General features: G+C 41.0%; 2 protein-coding genes across 3 annotated transcripts in view; both read left to right on the plus strand.

The window, feature by feature from the left end:
• The window catches only part of LOC106805352 (peroxisomal sarcosine oxidase-like), an 18,648-nt gene extending 8,517 nt beyond the window's left edge, over nt 1–10,131 (plus strand). The window contains exons 2-9 of one of the 2 annotated variants that reach the window (XM_014806913.1): nt 2,222–2,370; nt 2,542–2,647; nt 3,572–3,676; nt 4,000–4,188; nt 4,475–4,615; nt 4,757–4,909; nt 5,165–5,240; nt 10,029–10,131. In XM_014806913.1, the coding sequence (XP_014662399.1) occupies nt 2,222–2,370; nt 2,542–2,647; nt 3,572–3,676; nt 4,000–4,188; nt 4,475–4,615; nt 4,757–4,909; nt 5,165–5,240; nt 10,029–10,063 (954 nt within the window). In that variant the 3' untranslated portion in view covers nt 10,064–10,131. Of the gene's footprint in view, nt 1–2,221; nt 2,371–2,541; nt 2,648–3,571; nt 3,677–3,999; nt 4,189–4,474; nt 4,616–4,756; nt 4,910–5,164; nt 5,241–6,136; nt 6,457–10,028 lie in introns of those variants that run through there. The other variant, XM_014806912.1, reaches the window with a different exon arrangement.
• A 757-nt stretch (nt 10,132–10,888) lies between these two features.
• On the plus strand, nt 10,889–13,523 carry LOC106805346 (lipopolysaccharide-induced tumor necrosis factor-alpha factor homolog). The gene is made up of 2 exons (XM_014806898.1): nt 10,889–11,087; nt 12,584–13,523. The coding sequence occupies exons 1-2, from the start codon at nt 10,921–10,923 to the stop codon at nt 12,696–12,698; spliced, it is 282 nt and encodes a 93-aa protein (XP_014662384.1). The 5' UTR covers nt 10,889–10,920; the 3' UTR covers nt 12,699–13,523.
• The last annotated feature ends 5,764 nt before the right edge of the window (nt 13,524–19,287 follow it).

Raw genomic sequence — 19,287 nt, forward strand, 5'->3', positions numbered from 1 at the left:
GTAAAACTGACTGACCTCTTCTCACTCACTCATTTGTGTCCTTTTTTTGTGGTGAGCTACAGTGTCTATGACACTTTCATTTTACTTCCGTCTTTACCAGATTCTTTTTTAGTGACTTCCGGCTGAGCTGATTTTTTAATAGATAGCTGACTCGGCCTTACTTTACCACAGCCTCAGGTATGTGTGTGATAAAAGACACCCTGATAAGTATATAGTAGCACTGTAGCAGTACAGGTGATGGTTGCTCCGGATTTCGTAGGTTCCGGAAGTGCCGATGGAGAAGTAGAGAATGGGGTAAATATGGCGTGAAACTCAAGTGTAGAACAGGTATGAATTTTTTGGATCGCAGGTGCAGGATGTCAGGCTTGTTAAGTTGTTAGGTGCACAATCAGATGTGGGTTAGATGTGCTGATATTCTTTATGGAGTTGTTGAGTTGGAATCTGTAGGTGTGAGGAGAAGATTTGTGGAGATATAGGAAGATTATCTGGAGAGAAGACGAAGCAAATTGTGATCAGACGGCCATTGCGATCGACCACCTAACTAAAAACATCTCAATTATACACTCTTTCCAAAGTCAGTACAATATGGCCGGGCAGTGTCCTATCAGACATGTTAATCTCAAAAGCTAGGCTACACTGATGTAGGTCAGTAATGGAGCTCACTGATGACCTCTCTTGGTCTACCCACATCAGCCGGTCGAAAGGAAAGGCAACCCGGGGTCCCGGACCCTAGATTTCATCCGCAGGAACCTTGTAGGATGCCCAGAACCTGTCAAAGGGATGGCATACAAAGCATACGTGAGGCCAAGCCTATATGCAAGTAGTGTCTGTGATCCACACAGACAGAAGGATATCTCCTCCCTGGAGAGAGTGCAGAGACGAGCAGTGCGCTTCGTAACGGGAAATTACCAATACCAGCAAACTGAGAGTGTTACACAAATGATCGCAGATCTACAATGGCCCTCCTTGCAGGAACGCAGGTTTGTTAACCGACAGGCCCTATTCTGGAAAATAATCAACGGACAGGCAGCAGTCGACATTCCATCCTTCCTCACCAAAAGCACCAGCATATATGCCGCGGCACACACCGGCTTACATACAACAACATCAGAACCCGGACAGATGGGTACAGGTTCAGCTTTTTTCCTAGAACAATCAGAAGCTGGAACCTGCTACCGGACTACCGGAGTCACTATACTCACTAGTCCAACATCACAGCAATTCACTGGGTCCCTCTGGCAAAACATTGAGTCAGGCAGTATCGTTGTTAACCCACCTCGAGGAAGCGAAACACATCTCCAGCTGGGCAACTACAACAGCTCGCAACAGCCTATTGCCGTATGCTAGTCACACTCAGTAATGAGTGCCTGGCCCAGAGAAGCCTCGATCTCTGGAACACGTACATTACTGCCTACATTTAAAATTGTTCCATGCAAATCTCTCGCGTGCACCTGGAGTTTTCGCGCACTCCCTGAACGTTTATTCCTTATGGACTGTCCAGTATAGAAGTAGAAGTACAAGTACACATAGCTCTAGTAACTATAGCCCGCGTACGGTTGCCGCAGGCTTGCGGCAACTGTACGCGGGCTATAGTTACTAGAGGTAGGCTACATATATGTGAGCCATTACTTCTCTGTGTCATATCTGCCTGGCAATTGACATAATAATTAATATTAACAATTAATTAATATATTATATTATGTATTAAATTAAGCGACATAAGCCTGCATGCTCTTATATTATATTATGTGATCTCTGTATCACGCACGCACGTACTTCCAGCCCTCACAGCACACAATTTCAAGAGTCCTGCACAGTGGACTGCGTTTCAGAAAGCCCCATTACGGCATTAGCTAAAAGTTTGCGCTATTTCCTGATGTTGCCTGCTAAATAAGTAGAGGATTTGCAGCAAGTTTTACAAAGCTTCTCGGCCCAATCCTAGTTGAGCACTCCGGATTAGTTTACTTAGCACATATGTCATATGTGAATATACCGGCCGGGGTCCCAAACTAGGATTGATGAAAAGGGTTTTGATATTTCTATAGACCCCCATAGGAAATTTTTTCTATAGAGTCCCATAGGAAAAAATCTATAGATCTATAGGACATTTTTCTATAGAGTATATTGAGTATATAGAATTTTTTCTATAGAGCATATATGTACATATATGTTTCATGCATATATGTAGATACTAGATGGTTAACAATTATTTTAATTGCAGTTTCCACTTCCACATAACCGTGGGAGTTCCCATGGTGCATCACGAATGATTAGACGAGCTTATGAAGAAGATTACTTCTGCGAAATGATGAATGAAGCTTATTCCGACTGGCAGGAGCTAGAGAAAGAAACAGGAACTAAAATCTACATGTAGGTATTATTGTATGTAAATCGGGTCAAAAATTGTGCATATATTATTCTATCCATTCATCACTTGGATTAGGTAGTAGTTTAATTAGTATGTGTGAACCATATGTGAAAACTTGATTAATTTATTAAAAGATTGAAAACTGTAAGAAATGGTAAATTGTTTCTTTTCAGGAAAACTGGATTAGTGATGATCAGTGAAAATCTAAACGTGACAGAATCAGTCGCAAAGATTTTAAATAGTTTGAACATGAAGAGTGAGCTTTTGACCGCCAATCAGGTATGTGAGATATATCCAACGTAGATTCATAGTGTTTGCTGTGCATTATTTGAAAGTATAACAATTAAAGGTGGCATAGTAACATAATACATTTAGTTATGTAGTCGTCATTTCCTTAGATAACCGACCAATACTGTATTACATATAGGCTTGTAATTGTGCAGCCAAGTACCTGTCACAATTACATAGATCTATTAATTCCAACTTAAACTCACCTTGCCTATATAATGCAGCCAGGTTGTCATACCTGGAATTGATAAAAATTTGTTCACTTTACACACAAATAATCTGTTGATAAATGACTATACAACTCTGGAAAAACTTACCTGAAAGTTGTTTATAATAACATAAATAGGCGGATGTCTTCGATGGAACATTTACAGGTTAGATAGGGGTTTCTTGTCATTTTGATGTTGGGTATAGATCTAAGGAACACGTCTAAAAGTACTACTTGCTGTAGGAGGACATGCTCTCATTAGTAGAAATTAGATTAAATGAGGTGAACTGTTAGTGGGCCCTACAGATTATGGGGTGGTGTGCTCCAAGACATCCCTCGCGCTGTCTACTTGCAAAGAGTAGTAGTTCCTTATCAGTAATGGATTCTGATCTCTGACAAATCAGAAATGCAAGGTGTAGATGCATATCAACCTATATGATACAGCCAAGGAAATGAAGCGCAGTAGTTCAATTGTGACGTAGTGACTGAGGTTTGCTGAATTCTATTAAAGTGTTATAGGATGTTCTGTTTGAGCCCATCCAATGATTTCACGCCTGCACACACACTGCTCAGGCTTGTGCACAAATGTGCACATGCACGTATATGCACATTCACGCACATGACACAGACACACTTGCCAAAACTAACCAAGTAATATGGTGATGTCTTAATATTGACGTTTGGTCTTAATGTGTTCATGCATATAGGTGAATGGTAAATATCCAGGCGTATTCTTATCTGACAATGAGACAGCTGTAATTGATACGGATGCTGGCATACTTAAAGCCGACAAAGCTCTCCGATGCCTACAGGTGTGTTGTCGTTTGCGTTGCACTAAGATGCTCATGAAAATGAATTGTTATATTACACAGGAGTCTACTATGTATAATGATTTGCTGTCGATATTAATTCATTAATCAAATATATTGAATCATTTTTAAATGGTATTGTATGAATGCTGTATCAATAAATGTGTTTCCAATAAAAATTATTAACTCTACATGAAATAAGCTAAACTACATTTCATTATGCGTGTACCATTATACGATGCATACTATACTAATATATATATATTACGATTGAAAGTCTTAACATTGTAATATTTATTGAAATATATATAATCATATATTTTCAGGAGATGTTTGTGAGGAATGGAGGAGAAATCCGTGATCAGGAACCAGTCAGGCGAATCATACCTGAGTCGGATACCAGCGTTATGATTGAAACGTCTCATGGCACATACCGTTCTAATTCCGCTATACTGTGCCTTGGACCCTGGGCACCCAAATTCCTAAAATCACTGGGGCTAAATTTGCCATTGGAGGTAACAGGTTTTATTACAGCAATATTATTGTTAGATGCTTTGTCTTTTTACCTTATCAAATCAACATGTGTGATATAAACGCTGAAGGTTTTTGAGATCAAACTACGTTAATTTACCTTATTGCGCATTTAATTTAAATGAATATTCCCTTGCTCAATGTGTGTTCATGCATGTATGCTTGTGTGGAAAACAGCATAGGTATAGATGTGGCAGGAAGGTGATTCTATTTATAGGGTACTCTATTTATAAGGTACTCTATTTATGTACTCGTATTCATGTGTTTCAGAGTGTCAAAACCACTGTTTGTTTTTGGAGGATGAAGCCTGAATTTTCGCGTATGGGAGCTGTATGGCCTTGCACAGTTAACATAAGTGCTGAAGAGCACTCATACAGTTTGCCACCTGATGAGTATGAGGACCTCATGAAGGTATACCTGGATGTAGTATCATAGCCATAGACCACTTCCCAGGCACTCTCTCACAATTTCCCGCAGTCTCCTTACTGTGACTTGATAGTAATTAAGATCTTGAAACTTATGGAACTCATTCCAATTTCTTTGGACAAATAGATCTGTTGGCATGGTGGTGTAGCTTCCGACCCGGATGACAGGGATCGCGTCTCACCTGCTGAGTCTCACATCGATGGCCTCATTAAGTATGTGCGTCGGCGCTTCCCCTGCGTTGAGCCAAAGCCAAGTATCATGGAGACATGCATGTATACGGTGAGCACGAACACTATAACTCAGGACTGGCGACGTGAAACATCTAATTGTAGATTGGCTTCAAGATCAATTAATATATTATGGTGATTCTTAACCTCGAGTTCATGTTCTATATGACTGTATCTATCTTTCATGATTGGTCGTTAGAGTATATACTTATGAAAGCCAAAGGGGAGGCAGGCGTGAAGACTGGAAATAATAGTAATGATGACTTATGTAGGCTATAGTTCACTATAAATATATTCCACCTTTCAGTGCACTCCCGATGAGAGCTTTATATTAGACAGACACCCAAAACACAAAAACATCATTATAGGAGCTGGATTTTCAGGTATGGTTTTGTTATCACTATTTAAAATCAAATGTTACAATGTACTTGCAATAGCATTAGCCAAAATATAGAACCGCAATTTTTAATTGAGATTTTTAATCTGGGTTTTTGATATTGAGCGTTAAAGGTAGATATGTAGCAAAACTATAGGACAATTTAATTGACAACATTGTGCTGCCTGCTAAAGACATCCATATTTAATCTTTTGCAAAAATGTGTGCTTATTAAAAGAATAATGTTTCATTAAATTTATCAAATTGAAATGCAAAAGATCACGTCTTGCTTAAAGGAATACTTTACTCTAGAATTTGAGAGTATATTATGATAGTAGATTTATAAATAATAGCGCATACCTATAAATATCTATAATTGCGCATTCACGTTTGTCATAAAACAACATCGAATTTCGAAATCTTCATTTTTGGGCGCTGACATGAAGCCACGACTGTGCTGCCACCCTGGAAAAATTGCGCATTTGCCAATTTATTTTGCACATTACAGACCGAGGGCTAATCACAAAAGTTCAATTATATTTATACCTAAATGCTATTTAACCGAACGATATTCATTTTAGGACAAATTTATCCATATTATAATTGAAACTATATGTCGTTTATAAGATATTGCAATCCTTCTGCTTTTAAATTAATAAATAAGAAACACCCTCGGTCTGTAGCCCTTGGCTGAAAAGTTCATTTGCACAACTTTTCAGATAGTGCGCTGTGAGTGGCGCACCGTCGTTGTAATCAAACTGTAGTCGTTAGTTTTAAAATATTAAAAAAAATATTTCTAATGGTGATTGAACCATGAAATTTTTAATATAGCGTAATTTTAACCTAAATCTACTGAAAATATCCCTAGAACCTAGAGTCAAGTATGGTTGTTTATTCTGACAGGCACTGGATTCAAGCTGGCACCAGTGGTAGGAAGAATACTAGCAGATTTGGCACTTGGCAAGAAACCATCCTATCCTTTAGAGCCGTTTTCCATTGCCAGGTTTACAAAGTCTCGTCTGTAACTCGGTCCTAACTTTGCTCTGCAATTATAATAGTGGTGCATAAGTGATAAGGCAACAAAAATCACACGACTTTGACCAGTATTTTAGTGAGTAATAAGCTGTGGTGTTTTATACAAAATGGAATTACCTCGTTCAGTAGCCTTCAGTTCTTTCCTTTCTGGCTTCCCATGGAACATGTTGCTTTAGTGTCTGTAAAGGGTTGGTTTATAGGGAGATTTTGTTTGTGTTGCCCCAATTTCCTGATTTGAGAATGGAGGACAGTTTTCTATAGCTGATGTTGAATGATGGTATCGGCATATAAATGCCTCGCCTATGGCCACAACAGGCCGTAGACCAATAAATTGTAGCCTAGATGTTATGTAGGCGTTAGTCATAATTAAGGGTCGATGTAAGAATATAATAAAATATTGCTGGCCATATCTAACTGTGTGGTGTGGGGTTAATTTCTTTCAAAATATATATCGATGGTTTTCCCGAAATACAGCCATAAAATTTATATCCTGTTTAAATCTGATTACCTTATATGGATAGGGGGGTTTTGCACGATCATGGAGATATTGTAAGAAAATATCTGGTTTACGTACATTTGTGGTTGTGGAGATTGGTGAAATTCTATAAAAACCTACTGTTGTGCGTGCAATATAATTTTAACATTCTAACATGAATTATGATTATAGAATGCTGTGAACTGACAATTGGGCTCAGTTGATGTTGTATGTATTACATATATGTGTGTGTGTATATAATATATATATACATACGTACAAGTATATAAAAGTAGACAGTGATAATTGTGTGTTTTGGGACTAGTTTCCCTAATCCGGTGATGCAAGGGTGGCGGATGTGTGACGCATGCTCACAGATGCTACAGTCTCTCATTTTTTACACGAAATGTGGCTATTACCAACAGTATATCATTGAAATATTATATCTATTGAAGGTACACCACAGGCGTAATTGAGTAGTGATATATTTTATGTGTTGCATTTATTGTTATATTGCTACACATTTATTGCATATATTGTTGGGAACTAAATGTCTCACTGGCGAGCTCGCAACATTCGAGGCAATGACTATGCTTTGGAATTTTTCGAACGTCCCAAGTTGTTATCAGGTTGTAAATCTGAGGTGTGCAGTGCTTGTAAGACAGATCATTGCATAGAATGGATTGATCGGCGTCTGTGATATATAGACAGCTGTGTACCCCCACACGCACATGCGCATGCGCACACGCACTCATGCATACATACGCACGCACGTACGCGCACCATACACGTGTGCGTGTGTGCGCACAGACACACGCACGCACACACACAGCTTATAGAAGCATAGCCCCCTCAAGCTGTCTTTACTAGTTTTACAGTGGTTTTAGTTTCATTTATGGATAGCCAAATATATACTTGTTACTTGTATATATATATATATATATATATCATATAATGTAATAAAAATAATAGTATAATATATAGATGAATATATCGATAAATGATAATATAATTGTCATTAAAAATATGCCAATAAAATGTGCCAATATTTGCTCAATGTTATTTGAGATAATGTAAACGTGTTGTATATAGTCCATCTATTTTGTTACTGCCGATATGTGCTGCTGTTTGCTGTGTTGTGGTTCCAAATTGTATTTTTCTATTGTTGCTGTTCCGTACAGAAACAAGAGCCCGACGACTATGGTAATCAGGAATAATTGTTTACTGCGGTAAGAATAATTTGACCGCGGTGAAATTATAGCCGTTTTTACCCAATCGGAGGCCCTGTTTAGTGTTACACATAATTTAACTGCAGTTAAATTCACGTAGTTCATGTGCTCTTGATGTGATGGCTCCTATAAACCTGTGAGATTGTACGATCATGACCAGCGAAAAGTCAATTTCTCCACCATAATTTCTGAGTTTTTAGTGGTGTTATATTTTTTCCGCACCTTCCTTGTATCGCGTGGTAGTGCCGTAAAGATGTTCCTCAGACCTTTTAACAAAAACTACCACCAAGAGGTTTTATGTTAATCTCATTAAAGTGATCGCGCGTAAAGTCACGTGACCAAAACAGCTTCATCCAACACGTTTGTTATCCTCTAGAGATAACACAGGCGCGCGCTCACACATGCACACGCACGCACACCAGGGGGCGAATCGGGAAGGACCCGCCCTATGTTACCGCAGGCGCGGTGTTTCCAGTATACGTGGCTAAAAATTTCTCTCAGCTGAAATATGAAATAGAATAGGTTCAAAATGGAGAAAATCTGTAATGAAAATCTATCGGATCGAAACCGTTTAAAAAAAGCTATGGGTCGAAGTATGTCCACCCTTCCCAATCTCCGTCATCACATCCATGTAGTTTAAAAATGCTAGATCCGCATATCCTGTGTGCCCGCACGTCTAGTATCTGCTAAAAGACATACTTGCTCGAAATGATACATTTCAAGTAAAGCGCACAAAGGCACAAGTAGTGTGGTATGAAAAATGTCGATCCCAATGCCTCGTGCCCACTCACCGTCATTTGCATTGCAGCCACTATTTGCGTCATGTTGCGCTATTATTGTAGTGCGATTTGAACGGTGATGATCTCCGCGCAGGATCTTGTAGAGTCGACAGCGTAGACTTGTAGCAAGCAGTAGAGATGACGTAGTCGCAGATTAGTTATGAACTCTGACTTTATTAGTACTCCGTCGAACACACAAATATATATATATATATACGACGGCAACCTAGGTAACCATGTCTAGCTCCCGCGTCTCGTCTTCCGTTCTCTATATAGTAACTGTCTAATATCTCTATTCTCTAATATATCATATTATTGCTCTCTGTTCGAGCGAGCCTATTTATACTCATTCCAAAACGGCCCGAACGCCCGGACGTTACCTCAATCCAACCAGCTAACGCGGGGTTTAGGTGGTTAGAGTGCGCGGTGGGCTATGGAGTTATGTTATTACAATAATATCGAATATTCAAGAGCGTAATTAGCCGCACGCTTCGTCTGTCTAGAAACGCCCCTGGTTAATTAGCACGCAGCCCTACAATACAACACTATCATTTTGCGCTAACATTTGCGCCATCATTGCGCTATCATTTACACTATTTGCGCTATCATTTTACACCATCATTGCGCCCACTATTTGCATAACGCCAACTCATCCCATCATCCCGACCCTGCAACGTCGACTAAGATGATGTGCGGGTTTTCCGTTAGCCTACTACAGTTCACGGTGAGAACTATTGGCTTCAGTTATACCGGTAGTTCTGCATTTGGACGCGTGGTGCGCACTCTTCCCCGTCCCGCGGTCACCAGGCAATTAAATCAACAGCCGTAAACATTGACGCCCATGGAAAAGATAGACCGCGTACGTTGGTAGCACTGGTTGTTAGTTAATTGGTAGGCGGTGCGAGTATTTCACAAGGGAGAGCACCAGCTAGGTAATATATATAGCATGATATGATATATGTATGATATATGAATTCACGTTGGCCTAAGCACCTCGTTCGTAAAACAATTGGTATCATATACGCACAGTGGCAGATTTTGATTGAAAAACTAAAACGGTACATCAGGATATTATCATCAGGATATCATCAATAGGAATACGCATGCTTCTCGATTATGCTCACATATAACCATGATTGTTTCGTTACTAGAACTAATTGTAATGAATTTGGGCCCAATTTAGTATCCCGGCTTAGTTTAGCACATTTGCGCAAATGAGGGCCGTGGTCACAAACTAGGATTGTGCATATAATTAAATGATTGATCATCTCATCTAGGTACAACACACTATGGAGGTCGACAACACCAGTAATCCAACGACAGAGGACCGCCCGCCCCCTTACGATTCAGTCGTGGCCGACGAACCTTCAGCCCCACCTGGTAGCGGTCATCCGAACGCGGTGCCATTAACGGGAGAAAACTCGGCAACGATGACTCATCATCATTCAGAAAACGTCGGAAAAGCATATTACGATGCGAGCAACCCGCCCCGCTACGTGTACGGGCAAAACCCAGCTTACGGGGTTCATATGCCGTACATTCAAGTGCCTGCCGCCCGAACGACGACGACATTTATTACCGCAGGTGTAGGAAGTAGGCAATATACAGGTATGTGGCGAATTTGTGCGTGTGCGTGTTTAAAGAAGGACCGCGGCGCATGCGCTGAGCACTTTAATTGCTTACAACTAACACGCACTCAACAACGACGAGGACTACGACGACGACAACAACGACAACAACATCATCATCATTATCATCATCATCATCATCATCATCATCATCTTCATCATCATCATCATCATCATCATCATCATCATCATCATCATCATCATCATCATCTTCATCATCATCATCATCATCATCATCATCATCATCATCATCATCATCATCATCACCAACAACAACAACAACAACAATAACATTACAAATAATATCAGCAGCAGCAGCAACAACAACAACAATAATAATAACAACAACAACAACAACAACAACAACAACAATAATAATAATAATAATAATGATAACAGCAACTACAGCAACAACAACGACGACGACGACGACATAAACTGCCTCAACTTGGCCCATAACAACTTTTGGACGTTTTCGGCATCGCTGCGATTCGTTCTACTTGCAGCATATGCATCAACGCCTGCATGTGCTGCCGTGTCGATGCCTAGCGCTCAGACAACCGTGATGATAGCACGGCAGCACAACCTGATGTCGCCGCGTCCAATACAGATGCAGTGCCCCAACTGTAACGCCTCCGTCGTTACGATGACCGAGCGTGTAACTGGCACTATGGTATACGCGTTGGCACTGGTACTCTGCGTCGTTGGGTAAGGATGGGGAACATGATAGGCCCGCGGCGATGCACACGCGAATTTTTACCGCAGCATTCGCCCGCGTTTGTTACTCGGTGGTGGGGTCGATGTTCAGCATTAATTCTTCGATTTATCTTAGTAATGTTTGTTTGTCGAATAGTGCGTGCGAGCGTGCGTATGTGCGTGCGTGCGTGCGTGGTGCAATCGTGCGAGTGTGTATGCGTGCGGGCGCGCGTGCGAGTGTGCGCGCGTGTGTGGTGCAAGCGTGCGAGTGTGCGTGTGTGCGTGGTGCAAGCGTGCGTGTGGGCGTGCGTGCGCGGCTCTCCGCGAGGGGGGGGGGGTGAGTATACTCGGTCCGTATTGAGCTCACGCTCGTTACCAGGGAAAAGCTCGTGTGCGTATCCCGCTCCGCAACGAACGACATAGTTCGCAATCCTAAATGCTTTAGCGAGAATTCTTTCGTCTCGTCCTCGTACAGTAACGTAGCTGTACCGACCTGGTAATATTTAGCGGCATTATTTCTAGGGGCTACCGATTTTAGACTGTATCTAGATAATGGCGATTTTCTACTGTATCTCGTATTCAATGCGCCTGATTCTGAAATTCGTGTCCTTCTGCAAACATAGCTACGATCAATGCAGACAAACTAGTTACACCGAACAACTATGCATCCAACAAAATAAAATAAAAGATCGAATCATGTGCGCACCCGTTGCCAAGGGAGACTGGGGTGTTCATTCCATAATGCACGAGACGGCTGTAAACGGGCAGTTTCACATTAGCGTGAAATGCGATCTTTTTTTCTATATATATCTCGCAATTAACTTCTCGAAATTAACGTTTGCGGATAAACTATACGCGTTCCGTTATCGTGAAATAAGATTTGGTTAGATTTTCATACGAATTTCATGCCTTGTTGTTTTCGGCTCGTTTTACTTTCCAGAGAACTGTACGGGGATGGGGGTATTCACCGTGAACTAAGATTTTCGGTACTTCGTTAGGAGCCTCTCCGGCCGCTGTTGCTTTGCTGTTAAGATTCTGTTGTCCATATTGTCTGTTGTCTACGGTGATGTTTTCACGACTCTCTACGTATCACCATAACTACATATCAACAATGTATATATAGGGTAGCCAGTCATTATTTTGTTGGATGAATATTCCGTATGGACTCATCCCGCACGAACTCCTCGTGTGAATGCTCTGCGGTACGTCATACTGCTACACAGGTCTTATAGATGTTTCGCCATCCGCACAAGGTCGCACAAAGCTTGTCACAATATTTCATTGATCTTTGTGTGCGTCGTATTAATTCTTAATGATATACAGCAACATACATATAGAACCGATAATTATTAAAGTTATTAAAATGCACACCTATTATGAGTGCTCTGCAGATGCCACAAGCCATTTCATATAAACCTTATGAGTATAAAGTATTGATCGTGCTGCTGGTGTGTGTGTGTGTAAAATTTACATTGATTCTAATGTGTTTCCTTCAAAAATTCCTTCAGGTGTTTTGCCGGCTGCTGCCTTCTGCCGTTCTTCATCCCAGAGTTAAAGGATGTTCACCACTACTGTCCGACCTGTAGATATCACATTGGCATCTACAAAAAAGACTTTGGTTAACGACCTCTAACTGACTCGGGCCTTCTGGTGTGTGCAAGATAGTGACTAGTGCAGTTATGCTAAGTCCCAGATAACTTCAATCTGCCAAGCACCAGCTGGTGACAAGAACTGTATAGTTATTCCGTAAGCTACTATATTCCACATATTGTAATGGTGAGTTGTAATTCAATCGAGATCATGCTTAATTTGTGTATAATTATTGTATTCCTAGCGGCCTAGCCTTATATTATATATTGTATATATATAGACAAGTGATTGGCGCGTAATTTTTTATACAATGACTGGGTCCATATCTTGTAACGGGATCATGGTACTGAACAAGATAGAACTGTAAATATGTAGTATAAAAATGGGCGATTGTTCGCGTTCCATTTTTAATGTGTACACTGCAGACGAAACAGATTATATATTCAGAGATATTCGAACTGTAACATAAATTATCTACATACTATACTAACGGTACCATGATTAGAAACGTTTATATACCTAATGTTGCCTTGGTTACCTAATGGAACGTTTAATAAATTATTATAATCTCCTATACATATATAGCAACCATTAAAGAATGTGTGGCCTGGATCAGAGCACTCGAACTAATTAATAAATGCCCTAATTCAATCAATTTTCACTAATCCGAGCGCGCTCTCACACAGCAGGCAGCGATATTAGGCTTGTTCCTCGTCTTTTTCTTGCGTAAAAGCCAGAAGGACCCCGCCTAAACGATAGGTAACGCAGCATTTCAGGTTGTGAATACCAACGGCGACACCTATCCAGCAGTCTACGCAGTTGTCTATTGATTAAATCTGCTATTGCATCATCATTACACTGTACGTATTTAAAGATTCGTGTAGTTCTACTTTCTAAATAGACAAAAATTATTTAACCATTATAATTACGAATAGTACCTAAATGAAAACCGATGAAGCTACCAATTACAGGTTGCACCAATTTTGAATAGAAACAAACAAACAAAATTATTATAAATTTTTAAGAATAATTTTCAATTTTAATTCTAATCATCATACACATCAGGCTAACGATAAAAACGTTATGTGAGTTTTTATGTATTTACAGAACTATATATTATGCTTGAATGATGTTAGGGTGACATAGGCGACTATGATTTACTTATAAAGATTAATCTTGTTACAATCAGCTATTACAAAATACAACAACATACCGTCGGGCCGTGTTATGGTCATTCCATCCCCACACATTCAGTGTAATTTCGATTTAAGCATGATCCTATTAAATTATTAAATGTATTAAATCTTTTATTTTTAGATTAAAAATAATAAATTTATACAAAAGCCTGGAAACAAGATTGTGTCATCATTGTAATAAACATACAGTCAAAAATGGCCCCACATATCTCTTTCGCCTGCGTATACATAATAAAAAATGAACAGGACTGTTTAGGAGGCATATAGTAACAGCAATAACATTTCAAATATGTTATATATGAGCTCAAAACACCTAGGTTTGCAGCCCAGCGAGTATAAAGTTCCATATTTCACAGCTGCTAGCATTTTTTTATTTTTACATGGAAAATGTTCGATAAAACGCCAGAACTATACGTACTCAAGATCTTGCGAACTGTGGCGCGCACAACCAACTAATTCATGCTGCAAAAACTACTTCGTTCTATCCGATTCCGTCTATCTGACTATTCAACGAGAATATAAAGCAGTAGAGATTCTTTCTAACCAAACAGACGTTGCGTTAAAAGAAATATTAACCAAGTTTACATTGCGAATGGTAACGACGTTGTCACCAATGACTTGTTACGTGGATTGGACAGTGATAATAGATTTGTTATAACAAGTCCAGTTAACTATACCTCAAGAAAATAACTACTAGATACATTAGCGGTCCCACAAACCACATCTCCTACATAAATGGCCGGATCTGTCTGTCTGTCCGTCTATCTTCTCGAGACCCGTAAGGGGTGACCCCCAACACCATATATATATATTCTGAATCAGCATGACGCCACGACCATTTTAGGCCAAAAAAAATTGCAAAAAAGGAAAAATAAGAGAAAAAAAAGAAAAAACGATTTTTCTTTTTTTGGAACACTTTTTTGTAGGTAAATGTTATTCTTGGCCAGCTTTTGGCTGAAAATTTGACTAAAAACAGTTATTTTCAAACACGGATATGATGGATCCATCCGAAAGTACGGAATCGAATCTCAAGTTGATACGCGGAACATAAAAATAGTAGCGCATTGCAGCAGAAAAGTAGAGGAATCCTAGCACAGCAGAAAAGTAAAGATACAAGCTACAAGTCGATGGACACAGTTCCTGATCCTAACCAGGTGGTGCACTATCCGACCGAGTTTCTCAACAGCCTCGCGCCCTCAGGTCTGCCACCACACAACTTGGTGCTCAAGGTCGGCGCGCTCATATTGCTAATGCGCAACCTGGATGCTCCCAAGCTCTGCAACGGCACAAGGCTCACAGTCAAGCAGCTCATGCCCAGAGTCATCAAAGCCAAAATCATGACAGGCAAGGGCAAGGGCGAAAATGTCTTCATCCCAAGGATCCCGCTCATCCCATCAGACCTGCCATTTCAGTTCAAGAGGCTGCAGTTTCCAGTCAAGCTGAGCTTTACCATGTCCATCAACAAGGCCCGCAGCTGCGTTTTTGTATAGTATGACACCTGTGTAATTACGTGTGAAGCAATTCTAACATAATGCGTGCTCTATTAACACAAATGCGAAACAATAAGTAAACTAAGATGTAAATTATTTTTCGATACACTACTGCAACCACATATATCGTGCCTAAATTCATAACAATATCGAGAAATGCTAGACAGTCGATAGAATGGAAATCTTACTAGTACTAATAAGAAACATGGTAGTGTGTGTGTGTGCGCGCGCGCGCGCGCGCGTGTGTGTGTGTGTGTGTGTGTGTGTGTGTGTGTGTGTGTGTGTGTGTGTGTGTACGTACGTACGTACGTACGTACGTGTGTCTGTGTGAGTTGGTATGCGTGCGCATGTGTGTATGTGACTCACCAAGGATACAAAAAAGTCATGCCATATAAGTTTAAAATCTGCTACATTGCCAACGCATCCACGCACGGAACTACGTACTTTAAATAAATCGCGCTAAGCATAGCAGCGCTAACCGCTGTTAGCATAGCAGCTGTTACAGCGTAGCGTAAGCATAGCAGCTGTTACAGCATGTTCTGTACTCACAGCGTTAAAGCCGCCGCACACCAGCCGATTTTACAAACGATGAAGCGATGAAGCGATGAAGTGATGAAGCGATGAAACGATGAAGCGATGTAGGTGTGCGGCGGCCTTAAAATCGGCTCATCGGCTCATCGGCTCATCGGTTCAAAATCAAACATGTTTGATTTGGAACGATCACCCGATAAAAATAAAATCGTCTACAAATGAACGCGCACACCTACATCGCTTCATCGCTTCATCGTTTGTAAAAATCGGCTGGTGTGCGGCGGCCTTTAGACAAGGGTATAATAGAAAGCCGGAGTTTAGCAACGTAGCATTTTACATCTACAACTACGGCGCAAAACCAGACTAGTCATTATACTATATAGTATATATATATATATACCTCCTAGATATAGACTTCAGGAGATGAGTGAGGGATGTAGAAAGATGGTGGGGAAGGAAGGATGGAGGAAAAATGCACACGTACACACGTTCACGTATCTCTCGTGACGTATGCATGTCTGTCTGGACGTGCGGAACACGTATATAATGTAGAACGGAAGAAATACTGAGTGACCGACCATTTACACTACAAATGTCATCGGGAGTACATCAAATCTAAATACGTTTATTAATTTGATATGCTCCGGATTTTATCTTGACAAAATGACGTTTATTTTGCAATCGCTTTGCAGTTCAGCAGCTTTGCGTAAATAAATTTGAGCTTTTTTGATATGAATAACAATTCGACTGAGCCTTCGGTCATTTCATAGTTATCAAGGGACGACAAACTATTACAATCTAAACCGTGAGACGACCGCGTAAACGATGACCTGAAATATCATACTCCTAGTGAGTAGAGAACCGTGGTGGAATGACCACGAGAAGCACCGGGAAACGATTCAGTCTCTCCTACACACCTCTGCCTATGTCACTCAACCTCACAACCTCACCTGGTAACTTTCTCCTACCCCCGAATGAGTCCAGGGAACGGACTATACGTAGCACCTCCCGTGGGGGTATAGTAGCAGTTCCGATTAGGTAACATTTCCGGAAGGGTAACATCTCCGACGCGATAACGCTTCCGGTAGAATTGCAACCTTGGTCGCGAGTATCGTGGGCAGCGGTGGGAAGAAAAGTCGTACGTAGCGACGGTCAGAAACAGCTCGGCGTGCTCTATTCCGGACAACGGCATCCTACTCTCCTGTCTGTTGCGGCTTACCACCTTCGTAAACATCAACGACATGTCTACATCGGTCGCAAACGTGCACTGATTGCATATATTATCGGGAGTAAATAATCACACATTTGTGATTATTTACTCCTGATATTGCGAATAGAAGCGTATGCTAGCGACGACTGGACACGAATGTAACTCGATGGGAATTGAATTAACATTATTATCGCGTTATTTACCATTAATTCGACACAATATATCATCGTAACAATGCGTATAAACACAATGTCACGTCTACGGTACACTGTGCTGTTATGTATCTGTACTCGTGCGGACAGGCTACAATACAATTTGTCTTTGTCATAGGTCGATTATGATACATTTTCAGGTGACAACCTCTCTCGATCTCTCTTTCTGTTGCTCTGGCGCCATCGAGCCGTAACCCGGCAAGCCATCACGCACGCATTGCATCTAATTATCGTGTCCGTATAGTACGCCGAAATGCCGCGCGGCTAAATTTCGGCATTTTGAGTTGATGCCGACTCTGTCACTACATGCGTCAGCGTAAGAACATAATATCGACTCATATCAACGATGACACATTGCGTGCGGAGCGCATATCGGATGCACGCACGTGCGCAGGTGTGCTCATTACGTCTCTAGGCGTCTAGAGGAATCATGAATACATTTCCCCTCCTGCCGCCTCTAATTTACACATGCGCACAGACAAATATATCGGCACAGGACTAGTGAGCAAAAAAGTGAGTGGGAGGAAAGACATAGTGAGTGAGAGCGAGAGAGAGACACAGAGAGAGAGAGAGAGAGAGAGAGAGAGAGTAGAGTAGAGAAGAAAGTAGAGAGAGGCCCGCGAGAGCGCGAGAGAAAGAGTAAGCGAGATCAGAGGAGAGAGAGAGAGGCGAAGAAAAGATGGATTAGCAGAAGCATAAAAAGGTAAAGAGAATTCAGAGAGAGAGAGATGAGAGTAGAGAGACGAGAGAGATGAGAGAGAGAGAGAAGAGAGAGAGCAAGAGAGAGGAGAGAGCGAGAGCGAGAGAGAGACGAGAGAGAGTAGAGAGAAGAGAAAGAGACGAAGAAAAGAAGAAGAGAGAGAGAGAGAGAGAACAATTGTGAGGGGTGGGGAGTAGGTGATGAGGTACCAAGGGTAGATATGAAGAGAAATTGTGCGCGACGCGTAGCTAGACTACTCCCGTATGTTATACGTACGTGTTCTGGCGTTCCTAATGAAGATAACTCCCCAGTAAATGCTCCAGATCCAGCCAAGTAGCACGACGGCCGTGATTACTTGCAAAATGGCGCAGAAGAAGTTGAAGAGAATGCCCTTGTACGTAGGAAGGCCACATGTGGCGCAGCAAATTAGCGTCAACCCCGAAAGAAACGTACCTAGAACGCACATAAAAACACAAGAAGCAAATTACGTATCTAGAAACGCACGTAAAAAACACAAGAAGCAAATAACGTACCTAAAACGCACGTAAAAACACAAGGAGCAAATTACGTAGCAAGAAACGTACCTAAAACGCACGTAAAAACACAAGGAGCAAATTACGTAGCAAGAAACGTACCTAAAACGCACGTAAAAAACACAAGCAGCAAATTACGTACCTAGAAACGTACCTAAAACGCACGTAAAAAACACACAAGAGGCAAATTACGTTATATTCGCAAGAACTTTTGAGAGAGACTACAGCGTGCATCGACATGCACAGCGCAAACACGTTGATAGAAATCCGTCTTGCGGACTAATTAACGAAAGACGCGCCATTATTTATTTTCACGTTCACGTGACCTGGGAATCGAGCGATCTGCAAACGCGCAGCCGAACAACGCTTCGCGAACTAATTGATTTTCGAATTCCGAGTAATAAACTTGCGAATAAAATTTTGGAACCAATTACAGTCCGGGAACCTCCTGTATATCAAGCAGATGCCATATTGTATGCAAATAGAGCGTAGTGAAATTACTGCTTCTTCGTTAAGAACGGAAGAGAAAACAAAGTGACAGGTCGGTTCGTGGACGTGACTCGATTTGATATTTTATAAGCAATAAAATGGCAAAAGCAAGTGTTTTCGATTTTTACAAACAGCGCCCATATGCGAAACCCCGTATTTTTTTATCGTTTCTGTGAGCCGACGTGTGTATAAATTGACTTATTACTGAGGGAAGTAAATGCGCTCGCTTGCGCACATTGGAGTTGAGAGTATATATATATA

Source organism: Priapulus caudatus, unplaced genomic scaffold (genome assembly GCF_000485595.1).
Source record: "Priapulus caudatus unplaced genomic scaffold, Priapulus_caudatus-5.0.1 Scaffold110, whole genome shotgun sequence".
NCBI classification, from domain to species: domain Eukaryota; kingdom Metazoa; phylum Priapulida; class Priapulimorpha; order Priapulimorphida; family Priapulidae; genus Priapulus; species Priapulus caudatus.